Source organism: Rhyacophila brunnea, unplaced genomic scaffold (genome assembly GCF_057557595.1).
Source record: "Rhyacophila brunnea isolate RB1 unplaced genomic scaffold, BYU_Rbru_1.0 scaffold_23, whole genome shotgun sequence".
In the NCBI taxonomy this organism is placed as follows: domain Eukaryota; kingdom Metazoa; phylum Arthropoda; class Insecta; order Trichoptera; family Rhyacophilidae; genus Rhyacophila; species Rhyacophila brunnea.
Window position 1 is genome coordinate 18,910,732 of NW_028232893.1, and position 24,490 is coordinate 18,935,221.

The window sequence follows — 24,490 nt, forward strand, 5'->3', positions numbered from 1 at the left end:
TGTTTCAGCTATGTATGGAGGAACCGCTGTTTAATCAACTCCGCACTAAAGAACAGCTGGGATATTCAGTTCACTGCAGTGCAATCTCCGCATTCGGCCTTTCTGGTTTCCTTATCACAGTCAACACACAAGCTGACAAATACAGGTTCGATCTTTCATTCAACGCCTTCTTTATCTTCTTCTTCTTACCCTATCCTAAAAAGATCATACGGGTCTCCGCAGGGTGGAGGTTGTATTAATAAATTTTTGTTTTTTTCGAGGAATGGATGTTAACCACTTGCTCAACCTATTAGGTCCATACTCTGAGTCCATTTTGCCAGACCCGGGATTCGAACCCGTGATCCACAACATAATCTTCTTCGTTCCAGTTATAAATTGTTCACTTCCCTCCAACAAGGGGGCTTTATCTTTACGTAACACTTAACCTACTGCTCCCGCCTTCCTGTTATGGTAGTCGAGTAAAGCAAACCACATGCACCTCACCGCATTGGCGTATTTCGACACATGTAACATTGCCATACAAAATAAATTTACAATATCGTCACTGTTCTGGCAGAAGACACTATTTCGAAAAAATGACATATTGAGTTAGTTATACCAAAATGTTCCTTATTTCTAACTTTACCGTCTGGAAACCTTCTTAATAAATAAACAGTCTTTATTTTAAAGTCATCCTTTTTACGATTACTTAATAAACTCACATGGTAGACCATTTCAAACATTTTAACAACTTCAAAGTCAAATTACTCAAAACTAGTATTCTCCAGTTAGTGTGTTCTGCTAGAACAGAGACGATATAAAATAAATAATATAATAAAATTATTTTTAATTAAAATTCCTGTCTTTTCAGTACTGATCACGTGGATAGCAGAATAGAGAACTTCTTGAATGGTTTCCGCAAAGAGATTCGTGAATTGACTCCAAAGGCTTTCGAGCAGGCCAAGAATGCAGTAATCAAGTCCAAGCGGAGGGTTGACAGTTACCTGCAAGACATGGTCGAAAGGAACTGGACTGAGATCTCAGAACACGAGTATACTTTTGACAGGATCGCACAAGAGGTGAACTTGAAGATAACTTTATCAAAAAGCTCTACTATAAAGCTACAAATGTTGGGCTATATCTTAGCGTAATTTCCAGGTCCTTTAGAAGTTACAGTATTAAAGTGCTACTGTATTCCAACTCATACGCAGAGCAGTGTAAATGAGAACCGCCATCCTTGCTAGTATTTATTTATTTAAGAGAACAAAACATTGTGGGCATAACAAATCTAAATTTAAGACATTCACAACATGAGATTTACAATATTATAACAAATCTTACCCTCACAAGAGAGAAGACAATATAAGTACATAAAAAACATAAGTACTATTTTATACAGAAAAATAAAATTTCGAAAACAAAATACATAGCATATTACTGAAAATGTCTATGTCTTTGGGGACGCATTGACTAGTCTTGCACCCCTCGTTGGTGGTGCTTGACAGGCTTGATACGTGGAAACGGTTCCGACGGAGAATAGATCATGGCTGCGACCGTGTAGGTAATTGACAGTCGCATGTAAATTCAAATTCTTTAGGACACCAGGATCCAACAACCCAAGCCTTGTCAGCATATAGGTCTGCGATAAGGGAGCCGACCTAAATTTATTGAATATCCATTTTAACCAACAATCAGCCAGCATCCAATTATTGCATACTCAATAAAGCTGATCCCCAATTTATTGAATATTCCATTGTGCATAGTTCAATAAATAGCGGATCGCAATTGATTGGATATTGAGTCACCCATCGCGCCTCGGACTGAGCGTTCTCTTGCTGCGTCTCACCCTTGCACTGTTTAATTGTCGCACATTTCCTTTATACAAACTGTACATTATTTATTCAGTAATAAAGTCGCAAAGTTCAATCCACTCAAACGACAACTGCCAGAGTTTCATCATCAACACCTGAATCCCAAAAATTTTAGGACATTTAATTCCAGGTTTTACAATTTTATTATATTCCCGTATTTTATAAGATCATTTATTTTTCAGATTAAAATGATCGAGGAATTGACCCTCGAAGATGTTAACACCTGGCTTGATGAGCACACGCAGGTTGTCGATAATAAGGCCAGAAAATTGTCAATCCAAGTAAGTCCATTCTTTATATTGTTCGAATGCACTATTTGTCAATCACATACACGGGACCGAGACATAAATCCTTTACTTACTGATTATAAAATAAATGGGTATTCAGAAAGGCACTTGGGTTGTGCCAATCTGTAATATGGAGAATGGCGGCACCGATGTAATCACAAAATATAGTGCTTGCGTGAGCAATGCTGATTTGGGCTGCATTGCACTCATGTGGGCTACATCAATTTTACAGATTGAAAATTAAGATGCACGTTAAATATCGAGTAACTAGTAGTAACATAACATTTCGTGGGTCGGGATGTGAAGTCAGATAAGTCACAAATTGTCATTTTGAGATATAGCAAAAACAAACTTCAAAAAATTCCCCACATTCCCCTAATTATAGTTATGTTTTTTTATGAGTAACAAATCAAAGTACATGTAATTGGCTTTCAATTATATGTCCTAGAAGTATTCTAACTATTTTTTTTCATTAAAATTTAATTGGTTTAAAAAAAAGGGAATTCACTTATCTGGATTTGCACAAAAAATGATTGACTTACCTTACTACGCACAAAGTAATATTATTATTTTTTCATGTAAATCCGACTAATATTAGCAATAAAACACACATTTTATACATAAATCTTATTGGTTTATTGAACAAAATATTATATAAATTTAAAATTAGAATTTTTATAACTTATTTTTACTTTAATGTTATTTAAGTAGTGAAAAGGCACACACACCTGAATATTATAAAGGTTCATCGTTATCATTAAACTTCAGTACGGATTTCTTCAATTGTATCAGGTTAAATATCCCTGACTGTCTCAGATGTCTCAAGTGACTCATAAAATTCTCTATAATAAGGTGAAATGTATGGAAGTAAGTCTATCAAATCTTTCGTCTTGTCTCGTCTTATATATGAAATTTGTTAAAATGCAGTCGTCTCGTCGAGAGTTCTTTTAAATTTCACTATTCCCGGTTCGTGTTTGTTGAATTAAAGCCACTTAACATCTCTCCAAACAAACTTATTCCCATATGTGTCTATACGATACGAGTAGTTAAAACAATCTGCACGAGTTATTTCAGTGACTTGAAAAGGATTTTTCTTTGCAGTCTCGCATATTGATTTGGCCCAATCATGAGGATGTTCGATCGTTCCACCAAATGTCTTTTTTTCTTCTCAATTATGCGATGGTCACTATCGCACTCCATATGTGTCTGGCCAGGGACTAAAATTTTTTAATCAATTTTGTTTCAAGTCTCAGAATCTTTCACTGCTATCATGCACATTACATCTATCGGAATACATGATCACATGCTTAATATTATCATGTATCCCCTTGGTTAAGTATTTGAACAGGCATGCAGCGATATCGTTAGCTTCTCTATTAGCAAGAGCTCATGGCATACAAAGCAATATCCCTGGTTATTATCACAATCATGCACTGTCAAAATGTCGTTTGTAAAAAGCCAGGGAACTTTCAACAACTGGTGTGGGCATACATTGCTGCATGTCAAATGTTACAATTTGGCAAGAGGAATCTTGCAAGTACTCTTTATCACAACTCTTAGCTGAATATGCAAAGTCAGCTTCGTCATGATATGATGCTCTTTCAATTCCTCACGATTTTTATTTCTTTCTTCATCATCGGTGGAATTCTTAATTTGTATATATGTACATAAGTTTATCGCATTTTTGGCAAGTATCCTTATTTAGCCGTTTGAATGTTAAGTTCATGCCATGGAATATTTCTGCGTATAAACGAATATTGATGGGATTACAGCTAATACTCTTCAAATATTGAGAATACATCACAGTTATTGTCAAATGTGGCGGTAAGTATTTTCTGACAGTCACATATGTGTCTTTGCTATTTGCCTATCTTGTTCGCTATCTTTGTTTTTAGGAATATTTTTCCTCTTGCATCTTCTTGAATGAGTATACCGGAAGCAGTCGCACGTTTTTTTTTCAAAACATGTTCAAAAAAATTGTGACTTTCACTTAATGTTTTTAATGTACAACCTTTACAAATTGGTTTCCGTAACAGTACAACAGTCAAGTAATATTGAACTGTTACTTGGCGAAAATTATGTTTTCCTGGTTCGCTTTGTCTGATACGACTTTTTTCCATATTCATAACTTTCATTATAGGTACCTACATTGTAACTTTTGCCAGTAATTCGTGCAACTTCTTTATCATTTCTGGAGGCTTTTGTATCATTCTTTAAGTTACGTTTTTGGTGATTATTTCTTCTGAATCGAGAACGAGGGTCATAACTTAAAACAACGTTGTGATGTGTAATCGTGGAAGCATTATTTAAGCATGAAGGGTGTGGTTCTTCAATGTTGGTAAATTAAACTAATAATTCTTGAATATTAAAATCAGGATGTTTTATGCTACCATATGAATCGTCAACATACAAGTTATTGGAGTATGGGGTTGAACCTAGAAGCAAGATTTTTTGTTTGGATATTGTTTACGTGTTTTTAGAGTTAAATAAATCAAATTCGATAAATTTGGTATATTTTTTATAATATACTAATAATACACATACTTATTTATATAAGTCATAATTTATTAAAATATGACTATTTTACTAACGTTCTGTTGTTATTTTTTTTTCAAAATTTCTCAAAATATCTTAAAAAATTCGTTAGATTCACCAAGATCAACATGGAGTAGGTATGACGTTTGAAGATAAGCCAACCATGAGTAGTAAGGTAAGTCACACAAAACGTTGACTTATCTGACTACTCATGTGACTTAACTGTGTACACACCCCGTAAAATAAAAATATGTTTTGATTGAAAATGCATCTCGCTAATGGTGAGACGTACGACTTATCTGACTACACAGAACGAAAGATTTTTTTTTTTTTAGTATAGTGGCATTCATATCTCATTTTTGCTGTTTTGTGACTTACCTGACTACACATCCCGACCCACGATTTGTTTTACTGCATGCTGCAATCCCAATGACATGACTAATATGTATATCTGGCGTATCCCAGCACGAACATACCCAAATTTGACCGACATGTCTACCAACCCCAAATTTTCACCATATTACGAATTTACCAATTATTGTAGATGACCGCCTTGTGTATGGAATGCCTATCGTGTTAATCTGGACCAATGGAAATAACGGAATAACTGTTAAGAATAGTTGCACAGGATATTGCCATTTTCGGAGCCATTTTGTCATCCTGGAAATAACATTTCAATATTATCATCATTCTAGTTTTTAAACATCATTAATCTGTATCTATTTTTTAGCAGACAATAAAAACCGTATAAATCGTTTTTATAATTATAAATATTTTTTTGGGTTCTGGTGCTCACATAGTCCAAATTCATAGTCACGCCAAAAATTCACCAATTATAGGGGGCATCCTCTTGTATGGAAGGTACAAATATATATATATACACTAACTGACCCGGCAAACGTTGTTCTGCCATATAAATTATTTCTAGTGAATATTTTGGTTGTTAAATAAAAAATAACGAATGTATCGTAAGTGTGTGGGGATGGAATCTATGACAGAAAGAGGAATAGAGCGCTGTAGACGATGAACAAAAAAACATCAACCATTCATTTTCTCAATTCAAAATGAGTAATGATGTTCATAATGAATGAATTACCTGTGACAGGATCTCGTTGTTTACTGTTTATGCAATATCCGTCTTGTCCCTTCCAGAAAATTAGCGGATATTGGAGAGCGTCGTATGAACGGTGTGTGTCAGCGATGAACTCCAGATTATTGTTTCTTCTTCGAATCACGATTTCTCGCGTCGATGTGCGGTTGCCAACCATGATTCCAGCAATGTCGTCAACAACAGTCGCATTGAATCAACGTACATGCTCTCCAGCTGGTGTTTTATCAGGATTGATGACAATAGCGTGATTGTCACTTTGCAATTCGTGCATGTGTGCTTTGAAGAATATCAATAATTCATTGTGCTCATTCAACAGGGTGTCTAGTTTGCCGACGATGCGCCTGGCATTAGGCGAATTGAGGCTATTGTAGCCGCAACGTGCATCCACATGATTGATGTCCTCACCGCCCATGAAGTAGATTTGTAAAAATGTATGTGGTTCGTTTGGCATTGGCAGCAATGAGCCTACTTTGTGGTATACTTGGCTTTTGATTTTGAACGTAGAATGGAATTTTTGACCATTTGCCGCAGTATTGTGAACTATTTCTGTTGCTCCGGACGAAGTCATTTGGAATCTGGAACCGTGCCGATGAGCAAGACATTCAATGGTTCTGGTGGTATCTCAATTTCTGGTAGTTGTACTTTTCCTGATGCGCTGTCCGGCTGATTCATATGCGCGAATTTGAGCGCATGACAATGGGGACATTCTTTGTCCATAGCACCAATCAGCACTTTCGGATGAGCGGAATATTCAATATCTGGTTCGTACTCGAATGCGAGACGAAGGAACGAAGCGGATGTAAATGTTCGATGTACTTGTTGGCGTTGTCGGTCATTTGCTCTGCGTGTGTTAACTACGAACCGGCGCGCTTGGCTCCGTTCCAATTGTCGTTGTTGATTTCGATCAGCTCGTGCCTCTTGTGATTGAGATGCACGCAATTGCGACATGCTTACACACACGCTTTTGTTATCTTGTTGGATTTGTTCGTCTGTTCTTTCTGCTCTACTATTTCGCATGTTTGTTGCTTTATTCGTTAGACGGCCCAAATGGCCCCCCTTGCGTCTTGCTGGCATTGTGCACTGTAATACACGCACATAAAATATATAAATTAAAATAAATCGTACAAAATTTTGCACGCACTGCGTTGTGATATGCCGAATGAAATGTCAAAATGACGCGACGCTTTTCTTGAATTCTTCTCGGACGTAGCGCCATCTGTCATTCAACAACATAAATAATTTCGTTCTGTTTGAAATACGAACGACGGTTAAATTTGTTCATACAAAAATAATAAAATCGCGATTAAAAAATGGGAGGGTGGGGGTAGGAGGGTGAAAATTTGGGGTTATACGTATTTTTTTATGCCAAATAATAAAAAAAATACAAAAAAATTAAAGAAAAAAAATAAAAGAAAATTTTTCTGGATAGAGATACCCTAATCAGCTAGCGGTATGAAATATACTTGTTGATCTGTTCTCATACCTAACAAATATACATAAAAAAATTCATAAAAATCGGTCGAGCCATTTCGGAGGAGTTCGACCACAAACATCGTGACACGAAATTTTTATATATATAGAGATATTGCTAAATTGTAATTAATTATAAATATTTTTTGTTCAGATCATGGGCCACAAGCAGTCCACCGCTAATTTAGACACCGATGAAATGATCAAAGCGGGCCAGACCACGGAAGTCCTACCCCCAGTCACCGACTACCCCCTGATATTTGTGCCAGGAGAGGGCGATGCGCCCGACGACGTGAACAAGTCAAAGGCGTTCTTTGAGAGCGTGGAAGTCTTCCAGGCGGACCTGCAGCTGATGCCGGAGAGGCGCAACGTCACACCGCAGATGACCGAATCCACGTGATTCAAGATCTTGCTCTATCTGGAAATGATGGCCTCCCTCAGAATGACCGCCTCCACTCTGCACTATTTGTCGGGCTATTGCCTCAAAAATCTCACCAAAAAATAATATGCATATTTTTTTATATTACAACACTAGTCGTCTATTTATATATATATTTTTTTACATGTACTATACAATAAATTATATATTTTTGTGTTAACCTTGAATTTGATGTTAATTGTACTCCTGCCCAGAGATGTCGAAGAAAATCCTTCAAGATGGAGCCTTTATACTTAAATGAATGTGATATTGTTATTTTAAAAACGTCCATGAATGACAGGGATGTAAATGCAAATGGTGGAAACATAGGTATTTTAGTAATGACTTTGTAAGTCAGTCATGACACTGGTGTCTAGAAGATGATGAACATACACTCATACGGGAATGGGACGACTGGCCTCCGGACAATTGGACGTCGCACTGTCGTAGACACGTGTAGACGAGGTATTTTAATCAGTTTCTATCTACTACTTAGTAGTTTGAATTCATTGTACTCTTAACATAATGTATTCTTTATCGCGGATTGAGAATTACCATGCCTAAGGCTTTATATGAAATAAAAAACTCTTTTTTCGTTGGAACTTACACATATGCACGATTAAATCATTGTTTACGTCTGCATATTTACATTCTCACCAACTATTAAATCATAATATAATCATTGAAATATAAATAATAATATTGTATATTTTTTTTAAAGTACCATTAAGTACCTAACGTCTATTTATTTTCGAATTCCGTGGCGTCCAGTTGTCCGGTGCCAAATCGTCCTAGACCAACTCATACAGTTCGAAGCAGTCATACATGAACGTCACACGTCTAGTGGCAGACGATATCCCAATGGCTGAATTCCGAATGTCAAAATCGTGATTTTTGCTAGTGCGCATGCAAAAATATAAATATACCTTCTATCCATTTAGAATTTTGCATTTAATCATCACTTCAAGTGACTCACTTAAAAACTTAGAGTAAAGGATGTTACCATCAAATTCAGAGTTGTACGATTATTTCATCTTATACGGAAAAACAGCGTTAAATTTGTTACCGTATATTTTATTATAAACATGGTGGTTTATCCAATAAACCTTTTTTGTTTAATAAAACGTGTTCTCAATTACTCAAACTACCTTTATTCATCAGAATTAAATATTTTCGATAATGGGTATCTCCACAACAATCAAAATGTTTAATTGCCAATATCTCTGAACACCGTCTTCAGGATAATGCTACTTTTCCGCATATGGGCTCAATTGTCAACAGAATACAGTGTGAAGATAACACGAACACTGTGGTCTGGAATCAATCTTTGATCTCCATGAACCACATAACTGTAATATTATAGGACTCCATATCGTCATTTTGGTTGAAGTGAGACAAAAAAACCTAACAACCTAGTTATTCTTGGATTCCAATGGTTTTGGTTTGATTTTTCATTTCAAAAGACCTCGATCACAAAAACGATATGGAGAACTATACAATTACCCACTTAACATAATATGGAAAAACCGCTGGTCATATAGGTCTCTCAGCCAGAGTTGGTGCGAACACAGATAAGAAAGATTGTGTGTATTTATGCATTTCTGAGGCAACGGGCATTGCACAATGTCTACGGGAAACAACCGTTTGTCTTGCTTACGCCTACTTTTTGCGCTTACAGTGAAAAGAGGACAATGTGTGTATACGTTGATGTCGATTTAAAAATTTGAAAAATCCTTTTTGTAAACAATGCGTCTGTGTGAGTATTGCTTTGCCTCAACTCTTGTTAACACAACTATACTTACATAAGGTTCTACAATGGATTTTCGCTTGCAATGCAGTACTCCAGAAGGTTTAATCTTGAGTTGATACCCCGACCGGGCCGTGAATTCGACAAGTGTCGGCTGCGGCGCTGACATTCCCCAAGACATCACGGTGATATTCTAAGGGATTGCTGTCGTTCAGATCATAACCTAGAAAGCCGCCTCGATTCTCCGGCAGCATCTTCTTATATGTGTGATCGAATAATTCCCACAGATTGTTTTTTAACAATGTAAATTGTGAAACGTGGTTACGAGGAATGCTAAATCCTTTGTAAATTGAGTTATAAATCGGTTCCAATATTCGTCCAAACGACATTTCGACAGTCGACATGGAAACATAATAATAATAATACATATGTTTGTTTTTGTTTGGATTCTTTTTATGACATGTATAAAATAAAAGACAATTTAATGTAGCCAGTCAAGACAAAATGGCTGTTTGGATATACGATCGTATGTATAAGGAAAATTGATTATTCCCGAAATTTATAGATTTTAGCATAGACAATACACATACAGTATACAATTTTGTATGTACTTAGGTAGGTACACAAAGAACGCTTCTCTGATATTAAAAGGTATTGTTTTTATAATCAGATGAAATTAAATAGAGCCACAATAAAAATACGAATGGAGTGGAATCAAAGAGATTAGATAGGCACCGTTCAATGTTTTTGAGTGGAATTGATAAAAAAAAGTTTTTTTAAATCTTATTAGTGGCAATAACTTTTTAAGTGCGCACGAAATTTTTTGTTTTTTTTATTATATAAACAATAAATATGTCAAATTGATTGTAATTTTTAACCGGTGGTTAGTTGCGATTAACATCAATTAAAATGCTAAAATCAGGTTCCACTTTCGAAACCGATGGTCACAAATTGAAAACGTCTATTCAGTGTAATCTTAAAACAAAGCCGCAGCGATTTAGTCTTACAATCGTAGAAAATCCGAAGATAGAAGTCTTGGAAAACCCTATACAGTCGGAGTCTGACAAAAAGAAGTACAAGTAAGTCAGCTCTCCATTTACAACCATGGAAACAACATTCACTTAATCATTTATCTATCTATCTCCCAAAAGTCACGGCTTTAAGTCAATATTTTAAGAATTTTGGGTACAATGCCTGATTTACAAGACCCTTTAAATCGATTTCTTTCTCCTTTTGTTAATTAACTATAGCATCTGTCGCTCAAATGAAATTGTGACGAGTATATTATGTTTGGTGTTTTGTAAAAGTTATTGAAAAACAAAAAATATATTCCAAACCCTGACCCATCTTTATCGAGGATAATTTTTCTGTGATTTGTATTTAATTCTTTATTCCACAATACCTTCATGGATGTCACTTTGAACGTATTGCAGTTGTCTTCAGATTATTTAAATCAATGTGCCTGTAAGCAGTGGCGTGCCGAGAAGTATGCGAGCAGGGTAATTGCCCCGCGCGCAGCTCGGGTAGGGGCGCAGAAATGGAATTTTGTTAAACGTGCTAGAATAAAAAGTGAACGAAAAATTTTATCCCAAGCATGACCAAATTATTATGATAAAAATTAATGTTTTATCGTAAATCGGTGGTTATCTTTAAATAAATGTGTTTATGTATTACATTGTCAATTATTGTTTATCAGTTTACACGTAATTTTTATACTAACGAATAAAAATTGGGTATTGTTTTTTAAAATACTTATATTAGTTATTAATTTCGTATTACTTAATTATGTTAATAGTAACCAGACAGTCGAACTTACCTATTTATAGGTTGGTTGTAAGTGTGCATAGTTTATTACCTACAAGTTTTGTATCTCGTAAGGGGGACATTTTTGATACTGCTCCAGGCGCTAAAATACCTTGTTACGCTCCTGGTAAAAAAAATTGTAAAAATATTTTCACAGCACCCTATAACTACCAATCACGGGTTGTCCATATAATTATGATATCACTCTCGAAAGAGTGGGTTGGGGCGAATGTTGTAAAAAATGTTAGGCTACAAAATAGAAACTCAATTTTTTCTGAGAATAATTAAATCCGTGGTAACATTATAACTACCTACTGAAATTGATTTTAAACTGACTGAAAAAAATTTGTCGAAGGAGGTAAGATGGATTTCAAATATGTGATGTAATTTAGATTGGATGGTAAAAGATTTTGTGATGAAATGTGACAATAGGAAGACGGAGGTTAAATATACCGAAAATCATGTAAAGTGTGTTATATGGAGGAACCCTCAGTGGAATAGTAGTTGTGCAAATATGAAAAACAAATTTTTAAAGGTAAAAAAAGTCGACGGGATTAGTCACTACGTGGAAGAACACAAACAATATTTAATTATATGTTTATTTGAATGTTGTGACAGTTGAGACATTTGTCGCGTGACGTAGTCGACTTGTAAGCTAAGGAGTGATTGATTGATATTTTTAACTGGGCATATCCATTGTCGCATAATGCCAGTAGCGGGATAATCACAGTGGCAGTTATGTTCTGTTTAAATTTAATATGAGCCTGCTCTATCTGTTTATTTAACTATATCTGTGACTGTAATAAAATAGCAACTTCAATTACTTCGTTTTGGTAGCTCAAACTATTAAATTGCATTGCTATGATTTGTATGACGAGCTACATTATTCCTTAACTATGTAGTACCGATGTTGAGATGGCAATCATCCAGTTGTCGTAGCGCTCAGATGGCATCGTCCAATCAGCAAAATTTAGATGGTGCGGCTAAATTGTCATTGACGGAATTTGGAATAAGTATCTGATTGCAACACCCCAGAGCCAAGGTGTACTCTTTGAAAACTTCTGACCTATTGTATTCTTCCTTAAAGGGTAATCCTGCTGGAGAATGGATTGCGAGCGTTGTTAATATCAGACGTTTCCACGGAGAAACCGAACGGGGTAGAGGAGGCGACCACGTCTTCGGAAGATGATGATTCTCCGGAGTTATGCACCAGCGATGACGGGGAGAACAGCAGCAACAAGGAGGTAGACACTCATGACGGAGACAACAGTGAAGAGATGGGGTCGCAGCGTAAAGCTGTAGACACCAGTGAATCACAAAAGGTTAATTTTTATACGTTTATGAATACGGTAGAACACCAACTATAATGACAACTAGAGGTGATTCTATGCCAAAAGAGTTTGCTATAATATAGAGAGGGCATGTTCTGCAGCTTTTAGCCAAATCAATGATCCAATTTAAAAATTTGAAAATAAGGACTCGGAGACCAATAGATCTTCAAAAGTACACCGCCTCATTCAGTAAGCACTTGCCTGTTATAAGGAAATTTGACTTAAGATCTAGGTGACTGAGATTATGAATGATTTTATGTTGGAATAGGTACGCTGGTATTTTTTTTTCTATGTTAACTAAATAATGCTATACACAGAACATTGTTGTGGTAAGCCGTCGTGCAATTAATTTAAAGGGTCCTCATTTGTAAATGAAATAATCATGAAATACAATAATTGCTAAGCACCTACATTTCATTACGCCAACAAATTGAAACAGCAAACCACATATTGTTGATTGCGCAATTTTATTATTTGTTGACATCAGAAAAAAACATTCATCTATAGTGACTGAGTAATATTTGAAACATGATTATAAAAATTATTAATCGAAACCACAGATTCACACAGGATATCAATGTTGTTTATTTGCGCTAACCTCACGTTATCCAAAATAAGTGGTTGATTCGTTCAAAAATGGCAATGTCATATCACAAATATTTACAAAATAACCTTATTTTTAAAGACAATCTATGTATCTATGCATGTTTTTTTTGATGTCCCACTTTTTTCCTTGCCTAATCTCTATTCCCCATGATCTCATGACTTGAAGTTGAATTTTGAATCATCAGTAGTTTACTTAGAATTATTTACTAATATTGTCGATATTTTAGGCTGCCTGCGCTCTAAGTGTGAACGTTGGAAGCTCAAGTGACCCCCTGCACATCCAAGGGATGGCGCACTTTGTCGAACACATGCTCTTCATGGGAAGCAAGAAGTACCCCAAAGAGAATGACTTTGATTCCTTTATTAAGGTTTGTATATTGAATAAACATAATTCGGAACACTTTGGAGCGATATGCCAATTAGAAGAGATATCGGTGACAATCGAGACTCGAACCCGCATCCATCGAATTTCACGAAATCTCATCATGATTATTTACCAATAACTCGTAAGCCATGATGATGTTTAAATTCACAGAAAAAAGGTGGGTTTGACAATGCGGGAACCTCCTCTGAGGCGACCACATTCTACTTTGACATCGAGGAGACCGTCCTGGATGAGGCTTTGGATAAGTTCTCCCAGTTCTTTGTGTCACCGTTGATGAAACAAGAGGCCATGCAGAGGGAAAGAGAATCTATTGAGTCAGGTAAATTATCTGCCTATTCATCGTTTACTTTTCATTTTCTTTTATCGGATTATGTATCACGTCTGGTAAGAAAGTCAGAATATCTATCTTGCGTACACGTTTCAGAATTCAACATGGCCCTTCCGGTGGACGAATACCGTAAATACCAATTGTTATGCCAGTTATTCCCTGAGGGTCACCCGGGTCACTCCTTTGTGTGGGGCGACTCCAGGAGTCTGTCCACCCCCAAAGGACCCTCAGACCCCGATCTGTACAAGGCCGCTCACGAGTTCAAAGACAGGCATTACAGCGCTCACAGGATGACTGTTGCTGTCCAGGTATGTATCGTATATGGTGTTAGGGAAACATAGGGACTCATAGTATGCACCTAATAGGTTGAGCAAGTGGCTAGCATCCATTTCTCGTAAAAACAAAGTCTGTTAATATAACAGTAGTCGAGGGTGGAGGTACGCCCTAAGATCCGACATAAATAGTGCACACTAAACTTTGACAGTCAAACGTATTTGTTTTCATTGAGCTAAAACTAGAATGTGACAGGCCTAAAATCATAAGGGTAAGTAACAAAAAACTGAAAATTGACTTATGTGCAGGAAAAAATTCTAAAGACCAACAATATTTCAAAACCAGAATGATAAGTCAATAAATGCTTGCATAGCCTTCTAGCGGTGTTTGTGTTACGTGACGTTGTATGGAGCATGTATATCGGTAAAAAACCATATAGGTACAAGTGATATTATGGCAGATTCTACCGACGATGCTCGTAATAGTTTCGATGATACTTCAAGTTTGTCCTTGTTAAGCGATGATTCTGATGCTGGTAAGTGTTAATAATGAATTATTCTTTATAATCATTATAAAACATAGAACAATGCTCACGTAATTACTTTGTAAAAAAAATAATTAGAAGAATTTTGACATTTTCATCACTCATAGATTTCCTATAGGATTTTTCATCTATTAATTTTTATTGTTAGCGAATGTATTGTAGTACTTTGCAATCTAGAAAAATGGGTTTTAGGAGCGTCACTACTTGGTTTTGATACTTAACCTATTCAATTTTAAAAATAAAAATATTATTTCGAGTTTTTTGTTTTTTTTTTGTTTAAATTACTTATATGTACCATTATAATTTTAATGAAATACTCAATTTCTAATGGATTCAAGCTCTGTACTATTCCATTTAAGTCATTTTTTGCGACCTGGGTTTCGCCTTTCATTTCATTTCCGAGTAAGATAAAAGGTTTACAGATGTGTGAGATGGTTTGCTACTGTGTCGCCGCCCAATCTTAGTTAGTTGCTTAACTAAGCATCGATAACATGCGAGCGAGTGTTGCTAAAATTGCTATTTTTTGTGTTAAACAAGTCAGTGGTAAATATTTTTAGTTAATTAAGTAGAAAAGATGGTTCTGTGTGTTGTATTAAAATGTGGTAGCCGTACTGATAAGCAAGAAGATGGTATTATGTTTCATAGGTAAGTTGATAAACGTTCGTGATAATTTATTTGTATATTATTATGTATATACTATATATCAAACACCAGTGGCGAAGGGTGGAGGTAGGCTGTTAAGATTCATTATAAATAGTGCACACTAAACTTTTTTAGTCCTATGTATTTGTTTTTATTGAACTAAGAATACAATTTACAGATGGTGTTAGTTAGTTTTAAAAAATTAATTAAATCATGCCTAAACGAAACCATAATAGTTTTGGTCTAATTTGGGCAATACGACAAAATTGTGCACACTTTTTCATTCATAGTTATTCGTTTTCGTTGGATCAAATATACATATTACACATATTGTTGGTTAATTTTTTTAATTAAACCAAACTATAATAAATAAAAAATATTATTCTATTTATAAAATATTCAAAGTTATGTATGATTTAATTGCATACTTTTAGATATTTTATAGATAGACATGTATTTTTTGACTATTATCTATTATCGCTTGGTTTCTAATGGTTTAATTGAATTTTAAAAACTAACCAACACTATATGTAAATTGTAGTCTTATTTCAATAAAAACAAATATGTATGTCTGAAAAAGTTTAATGTACACTGTTTATGGCGGATCTTAATAGCCTACCTCCACCCTTCGCCACTGTCAAACACAATATCAAAGTAACAGGTGAGGCTGCCGAGTTATGCAAATACATGAAGCTATGAATTTAATCAAGAGTCTAGCAGAAATCATAAAATTGAGGATTACCTACCACAATAAATTTTCAATGTGGACGAAACAGGGCTTATTGGAAAAAAATCCAGATCAGTCATATTATATATCCCAACTAGAAAAATCTACGCCAGGTTTTAAGGTGTATGATGATAGGCTAACTCTTTTGCTTGGTGGAAATGCTGCTGGCGATTGCAAAATCAAACCACTTCATCAATCAATAATGTTTTCTTAAATGTATGTATGTAGGTCCATTTTATTTTCACTTTATATTTCACCGTATATCGCTGATTTAGCGAATTTTATCGTGGCTGTCATTCGCTCACAGACGAGCCGCGTGAAGGTCGTCCAAAATCAGTTGTTTCTTTAAAAAACATCGATACTGTGCGTGAACTGATAATGCAAGATCGTCATGTGACATACCGTGAGAATGAGGCATCTCTGGGCATTAGTAACACTAGCGTGTATATGATCTTGCATGAACATTTAGACGTAAGGAAGGTATGTTCGCGTTGGATCCTGCATAATTTGACAATCGCACAAAAAGAGGCGCGTGTCGATTGGTGCAAGGAAATGCTCAAAAAATACGACCGACGTGCTTCAAAAATCATTAATAAGATTGTTACAGGTGACGAATCTTGGATCTATACATATAAGCCTGAAAGTAAACAGCAGTTGACCGTATGGGTCTTCCAATAATGAGTTTAAACCAACAAAAGTTGCTCGCGCTCGAAGCACTTCAAAGCACATGGTCGCCTGTTTTTTCGGAAAAACAGGCCATGTCGCAACTGTACCTTTAGAGAATCATAGAACAGTCAATTCTGTATGGTACACAACCATATGTTTTCCAGAAGTTTTTCGTGAAATGAGGAAAAGCAACCGTCGGCGTCAAATCATCCTTTATCAAGACAATGTGAGCTCTCACACATCGGCTCAAACAAGCGCCTATTGGAGCACTCAAAAGTGAAGTAAAGAAAGAACAGTGCGAGCTACACCCCCCCCCACTGTTCTTTCGGAGGTGACAACATATTATTTAAAAAATTGCATAATTTTAAGTTTTATTCGACTTCTGCAGACCTTATAAGCTTCTGCAGACCATGCTTGTAAGCAAATCAGTATTTTTTGTTTAAATATTATACTATACAATTACTTCCCTCTCCCCTCGTATAACTTAAAACAATCGTCAGCACAACACTTCAGAAAAAATAATAATTAATAGGTATCATTTTTAATATTATTACATTAGCCATTATCATATTCCGACTAATATTAAAATTCTTATACATACTTATATAAATATCAGAAGCAAACGAAGTTCCCAGCCATACATGTATAATGTACCTATTTAGTTTAAAATTATGTACCAATATTAATATGTCTGTGTTGCTTATGTAGTTAAGATATTTTTCAGTAATAATATTCAGTTATAAATAGTATAATCAGTATTTTTTGTTTAAATATTATACTATACAATTACTTCCCTTAGACGAAATTAAAATGACAATAAATTAACACTATACCAAAGTTGATGTATAGGAATTCGTCGAAGGCGCCCGAAATATGTTTAAACATTTAATTGTTAAATTATTGCAAGACATATTAAGTTTTAGTAGTTGATTATTTTTTATTTCTGGAACGGATTCTTTAAAATATGTACGCAGCACCAGGGACGGCTCTAGTAAAGGAGCAAAGTGTGCACTGCACTCCCATCATCGATTAAATAAAAATATATAATATACAACCCCCATGTATTCCGAAAAATACGATATCGAAAACTTATACGAAATCAATCATTTTGAATTCCGCGCGCATTCGAGCAATAGTGATTTCGACGCGCAACGCCACCGTCTACCAATACACACGTAACTACACCAATGAGACGCGACTAATACACACATACCTCCATCGGTGAGACATGGCAAGGAGCAAAATTCAAAGTGTACCTAGAGTTTACACTATTTTTCACGCATACATTTAAAAATTCACAACAGCAAATGAGGCTAGTAGAATCAAAACCAACAAAGTTCTATAAGACTACATGAATCATCGTTGGAAATGATGTTTTCCAAGTTAATTCTTCAGGAGGTTGCTTGTACCTAATGCCATAGCACACAAAGCTTAACTCGGCGTTCGGACAATAAAACCATACACTGGCCGATATAAATATTCCAACACAAGCGCTTAGGCCACGCGTCGAGATATAGTTGGAAGCCTAATTATTGATGACTAATGTCATGTCGATGCATGCCGTGCAAAAATAGAAATATATTCCCGACTTATTTATCAAACGGTTAGTTTAGTAAGTTTAGTTCAACGTACGCCGCTCCCGGTTTCACCGATTTCGCCGATATTACTCGTATTATGCTAACGTTGGTGGATTAATTTTTTTATTTTCATTTTGAGATTACCCTATTACTATTAGTGTTTCAATAGGTAGGTATCTTAAATTAGATGTACACACAGTTCAGTTCAGCTTGTTGATTTTTTTAATCAGGTGGGTATTTCACAGAAACGCTGTTATTGAGAATAAATAGGTACTTAGGTGTAGAATTGTAGACGTAGGTGGGTGGGTAGCTTTTAACAATTAATTATCCTAGTGTTTGTCGTATTGAAGTAGGTACCTAGTTACATAGGACTTATAATATTTATTATTACGTTTATTTTGTACAGATAGGTAGGTAGGTATCTATTCAATAAGAAGGAAATGGAGCATAGGTACTGTCGTTGAATGAGAATTTTATAAGTGGAATTATTATTGTTCATCGTTATTTTAATGAGCGATTCACATCGAGACGGATGACAGTTTACATTGGCCGACATTATTAGCTCAGCCAGGTATTCATTCATTGAACGGTACCTACCTACCTATTTATAATTTTTCTTATTTGAAACGATAATGGGGCCCTATTTCGTGGTCGATTTGAGATTAGGTGGTACCTATTTTGATAGGTAAGTAAGTACGATAAAAAGGCCCCATTTCTTTCGTGGTCATTTTGAGATTAGGTAGGTATCATTAACCTTATCATTAGGTAGGTAACTGTGTAGGTAGTATGTCGATAACTACCCACTGTCCTATAGTTTAATGGGAATTAATTTTCCGAGTCGAATTCATGAAGCAATTATTATTCACATCGGCGCATCATCTATTCTATAGGTGGGTAAGTATAAAGACTGCTTTCGGATCACAATAAGTGCTAATACTTCGATACAACCCTACCTTGGATAGCTGCCGTAGCGGCAGAATGTCATCAATGGGAATTTAGAGCATAAATCGACGATTCAATGCAATAACGTCATCGTAGGTATCGTGACAATGCATTCATTAAACGAAGCTGCGATTTTATATGACAGATCACAGCACTGTCGTGTCGCGGGAACGTTCTGCGATTTGAATCTGACATGGGCTGATTTTAAAGAAAATACCGAAGATATTGATTTTTCCCACTCAATATCGACGTTTCGGCTTAAATATGTTCAATAAGCATGTCACTCATCATGTTAAATGTGCCGAAATTCCTTCGTTGCAAAGTTTATATCATGTTTTGCAGTTCGACGTTTAACATAGGGGCAGATTGGCAATGCGCGGAGGTGACATTTATTTTTTATAACTTTTATTATAACTATCTTATTACTCGATGGACAACGTTAAAACTTTGGGGAATATGTAAATATGCATCGTCTAAAACATATCTACAATGCGGCTGCACGCAATGAATTTTTAAAAATCGGCGGTCACAGTTAGAGTTCCGTAAACAACGCGACCGAATTATGCCAAATTATCAGCTATGTTTCGCATTAATCATTTCAAAATCATACGTATATTTAAAATGTGTACTGAAGAGAGCTAGCCGCCTACCTAGCCGGCTGGCTTTATATTTTAGTAAATGATTTTTTTTAAATCGGGTAATTTAATACTTAATTATAAATAATGAATAATTATTATTAACGTGACAAATTTTAACTTAAAAATGAACTAATAGTCTTATACAGTAGAGAAGATTTCTACGTTACTGTTGGAGCATTATTGATACTTCAACTTTTCACTAATAATAATTTACTGGAAGTATTTGGCAAAAGTGTTACCCTATTAAAAATAATTTGTACAATCCCGATGATTTCAGTAGGAAGTGAGCGTTGTTTCTCAACTTTAGAAAAGGTTAAGTCATTTTTGAGAAATACAATGACTCAAGACAGGCTAAATGCTCTTGCGATGTTAAGTATAGAAAAACAATTGATATCGTCAACACCAGACTTTAATGTTCGTGTTATCGACGTGTTTTAAAAATCGATGGAAGATGGGGACTTCTTGCATAAATAGGTGAGTTTTTTTGCACTCCCTCATATTCTTGTCACCGGCCGCCACTGCGCAGCACTATCGTAACCTACTTGGGCGATATTTCTGCGACAACTGATGTGAGTCCTGGTGTGTATAAACAAAATGTTCCGCGACATTGTTCCCGAGACATCGATGTAGATGTTAGGAGTCATGTCCCGCGACATGTTGCTCGATTTGTCCCCTAGTGAATACCAATGGCATAATTGACACAGTTATAATGGAACTAGCTAGTATACTATATTATAATTATTATTGAAATTAAATACTCAGCAATGGGTGGATGGAAATAGTAAAAAATATGAATTGATCATGAAAAAATGTCATTGCTAAACATATAAAATTGACATATTATTATATCACTGTGAAAGTTAAAACTGTCATCGATAAAACTTACAAAATGTAAACAATTTTTTTAAATCTAGGCGAGATTACCATTGGAAACTCTGCAAAAGTATGTGGTCAGCACGTTTGGTCTGATACCTTCCAACAATCTGGACGGCGACGATTTTTCACAGTATGCCTTCAAGCCGGAAACCATCACGCCAGATTTTCACTCTATCTATTACATCAAACCAGTTCAACAGGTTAATGAGGTGAGTCTTAAAATTTTATATTGATTTACCAGTTTTATAAATAATATCAATTTTACCTGGGAAATATTCACCCGTACCCATGAAGGTAATCTGTAACTCCTGAGGTTCATTTGTTTCCGCAGGAAAAGAAACAAAGATCAGAATACTTTTTGAACGTACTTTGCTTTTATTCACAGGTGGTGTTAAACTGGGGAATGAAATCATTCCAGAAGCATTACTTGGATGCTCCACAGAAGTATGTCTCTTGGATTATAGGACATGATGGAGCCGGAAGTCTTTCATCGTACTTGAGAAAAAAGTTAGTCAGTTCTTTTTGCTACTAACACTGAAATTATTGCGATTATACAAGTACAAGTAAAATTAGAGTTTTTAAATCATGTTCCTGAAATTTTATTACCATAATCACAATTAAACGTGTGAAATAGTTGATACCCAGCATCTTTACTTTGCCAAACCTCACTGATGAAAATTGGAGTAGTCTTGCAAATGGGGATTTTTCACTCCGGTACCTTTCACATAGATATAAAATTATATGCGACAGTTCGCAGCAAATTAAATTGTCACATATTACAAAATAATCTCAATTCAATTGAAATTTGGTCCAAAAAAATAAACTCGAATTTAATACTGACAAAAGTGTCTATTAGCTTTTTGAAATCAAGATCTCCAATTATATTTAACTATAATAATGTCAAATAGAATACTGAAGCGTCAATCAGAAATTAAAGATCTTGGCATATTGTTTGGCTAACGTTTATCATTTCGCTCACACATCACTTCTACGGCAAAGCGTGCGAGGAAGCTTCTAGGATTCGTCATACGACAAGTGTCGTTAGTACGGAGCATTCTTGAATATGAGTCCTTATAAGGTTTCCTATAAGCTTGTTTTAGAGCGTGTTCAGAAGAAATTTCTTCGACATCTTTATTTTAATGTATATAAATATTTTCCATTTGACAGTTTCTCAAATGAGTATTTTGTGTGAGATGAGGTGTAGACATTTTTAGCGATGCAATATGTGTATTGTTTTTAAAATTCTATGTTATTGTTTAATTTGTATTTTTCTTGAATTATTTTTGTTGTAAAAGATAGTAAAAACAACTCAGTTAATACATTATGTTTTCGCAGTGTATGGGCCCTGGGCGTCGCAGCTGGCAATTCTGGATCAAATATGTACCCCCTGTCGCTAATGTACTATTTCTCCATCACCATGCAACTCACACAGGATGGCCTGGAGAACATCGACAAGGTATGCGAGGCCAATGTTATACTCACATCACTTAAGTAGACTTAGGCATTGCAATATCGAATGAAAACATCAATACGGGTATTTCAATATCTCTAATAGAATATAGGTATTAATACTTTACTGAAAGTGCTGGAAGCCAGTACGTTTACCAACAGTGATTTTGTGAATTTTAATGGCCTCCTTTACTAAGCGTGAAAAATACTCCTTACTCTGGACCAATATTTTGGCCTCAAAGTCAAATTTGTGGCCTGTGTACAACGAGCGACATTGAAAAAAAAAAAGGAAGAAGAACATGCGGTGACAACTCAAAAATCTGTTACGATAACAAACAACCATGAAAGTCTCTAAACAGTATATTCCTGGAGGATGTAGTGTACATCCTGTATTCTTCTGTCACATGGATGCGTAAGCTGGAGAAACATCAAAGGACCTTTGCTCACGATTTATCAAGCTGAACATGAGTTTATGGCAACTATTTTTTTAAATAATTTAAATTTTGTGAAACCGCCATCTCATGTTGTAATTAAAAAATTATTTTATGTTTTTTTGCAGGTGATCGATGCAGTGTTCGGATATATTAAAATGATGAAAGAAAAATTGCCTATCGACGGAGAAAGAATCTTTAAAGAAATTCAGGTAATAAACCATTCATAAACACTAATAACAGTCGATGTCCGCTCCTTAGTTGGAGGATATGGAAACCATGTGGCGCTTCTGAGAAATTCTGTTTCTCGCCAGTCTTTTTGCATCTTCTCAGGTAATAGCAACGTCCCGTAGCTCCACAATATACACCCTGTGGATGATATACGGATGATCAGAGATCTCGGACAAAAATGTTTTATCAAACATTTTATCGTGTTTCTTTTAAGAGCACTCTTTTGTAAAAAATTTACACATTTATTAAGTTTAAAAAATGGACAACAAATATAATTATGTTGGCTTCTACGGTTATGTTTTTGGTCTTTCATTTCTATTTTTGTAATCTGTATTTAACTATTATTATATTTTCATATCATTTTTTCGTGTTTTACAATCAACAAGTTTAATGGTTAATTTATTGCTGTCTTCCATTTTAAACAATCTGTCACAACAGTGGAACTCTTTGAACGATCATTGTTAGAGTTGTTTTCATTAATTGTTTTCAGACAATAGATGACATAAACTTCAAGTTCGAGAATGAGAGTGAACCATTCGATAATGTGTGCTCCCTCTCGAATGCCATGCATTACTATCCTCCAAAGCACTACCTAACGGGAGACTCACTCTCCTACAATTACAACCCAGAGGTACCTACTCACTAATTATCATATTATTACGTTAAGTATGTATTAAGAATACACCCATCTTACACGTAAAGACATACTGTCGAAGATGTTCAAAAAAACCTTATATAGAGATGGATCCTAAATGTATAAAATTGAAGCAAAAAAATGGACCTCTGGTCTATTGATTATGTTGGCTATAAGACGTGACTTCGCATTGCACAATCATTTGAAGAGAACTTCACACTTGTCATCATTGCAGATAATACATACATATTATGTTATGTCAAAATATGCCTTGAATACTTAAATTCTTACCATTGGATAGGGTATAAATAAATACGATTTCAATTTGACATGTCATGCATATTGCAGTATTAAAACAGACATTTGAATACAAAATTTTGCTGTAAATACTCGTAGAAAGATATTCCCTCATCAAAATATATTGACCTTAAGGTGACCAATCATTTAAAACTATGTGAACAGTGCGACAGATTTCAAACCAGAATGCAAGCCGCCATTTTCCTATTACAGAACGCGTATGATTCCTTCTATCCAAAGTCGAAATTCTTTGGTTGGCATGCTATATCGTGTTTATTAAAATTAAGCAGTGACATCTCCCGGAATGATAGAAACCTCTTGATTATCGCAGCCTACTCTATAGAAGTACATACAATAGTTTAATTCGAAAATTGAATTGCCTTTAAAATTCCTAATACGGAATGCGTATAACACTTCTTCCATCTATGTAGTATCCAAATTCTTTAATTATAGCAGTTTTGTTGCTTTTTCTTGATACTATGAAATTGTGAGCTAAGATCTTTTGAAACCATTATTATCGCTTTAATGTACCTCTTCAGTGAAGCTATTCATGGCTCTGATGATATGAGTATATCAGAGTATATGAGACATTCAAGCATTTCTCCTAGTAATATTCAATACATGATCAGCCATCCGGATTAGTGTATACTACATTAGTATGAGCCAGCCAATTACATTTTCACATAATTTAA

At 35.2% G+C, this 24,490-nt stretch overlaps 2 protein-coding genes across 2 annotated transcripts in view; both read left to right on the forward strand.

The window, feature by feature from the left end:
• The window catches only part of LOC147069639 (nardilysin-like), a 33,523-nt gene extending 25,739 nt beyond the window's left edge, over positions 1-7,784 (forward strand). The window contains exons 17-20 of the mRNA XM_085950382.1: positions 9-145; positions 851-1,058; positions 2,033-2,131; positions 7,408-7,784. Of these exons, the coding sequence (XP_085806508.1) occupies positions 9-145; positions 851-1,058; positions 2,033-2,131; positions 7,408-7,653 (690 nt within the window). The 3' untranslated portion in view covers positions 7,654-7,784. The remainder of the gene's footprint in view (positions 1-8; positions 146-850; positions 1,059-2,032; positions 2,132-7,407) is intronic.
• Positions 7,785-10,327: 2,543 nt separating this feature from the next.
• LOC147069640 (nardilysin-like) overlaps positions 10,328-24,490 on the forward strand; it is a 39,807-nt gene continuing 25,644 nt past the window's right edge. Inside the window, exons 1-10 of the mRNA XM_085950859.1 lie at positions 10,328-10,497; positions 12,309-12,543; positions 13,386-13,526; positions 13,694-13,862; positions 13,968-14,179; positions 20,795-20,965; positions 21,142-21,263; positions 22,092-22,212; positions 22,765-22,848; positions 23,358-23,498. Of these exons, the coding sequence (XP_085806985.1) occupies positions 10,328-10,497; positions 12,309-12,543; positions 13,386-13,526; positions 13,694-13,862; positions 13,968-14,179; positions 20,795-20,965; positions 21,142-21,263; positions 22,092-22,212; positions 22,765-22,848; positions 23,358-23,498 (1,566 nt within the window). The remainder of the gene's footprint in view (positions 10,498-12,308; positions 12,544-13,385; positions 13,527-13,693; positions 13,863-13,967; positions 14,180-20,794; positions 20,966-21,141; positions 21,264-22,091; positions 22,213-22,764; positions 22,849-23,357; positions 23,499-24,490) is intronic.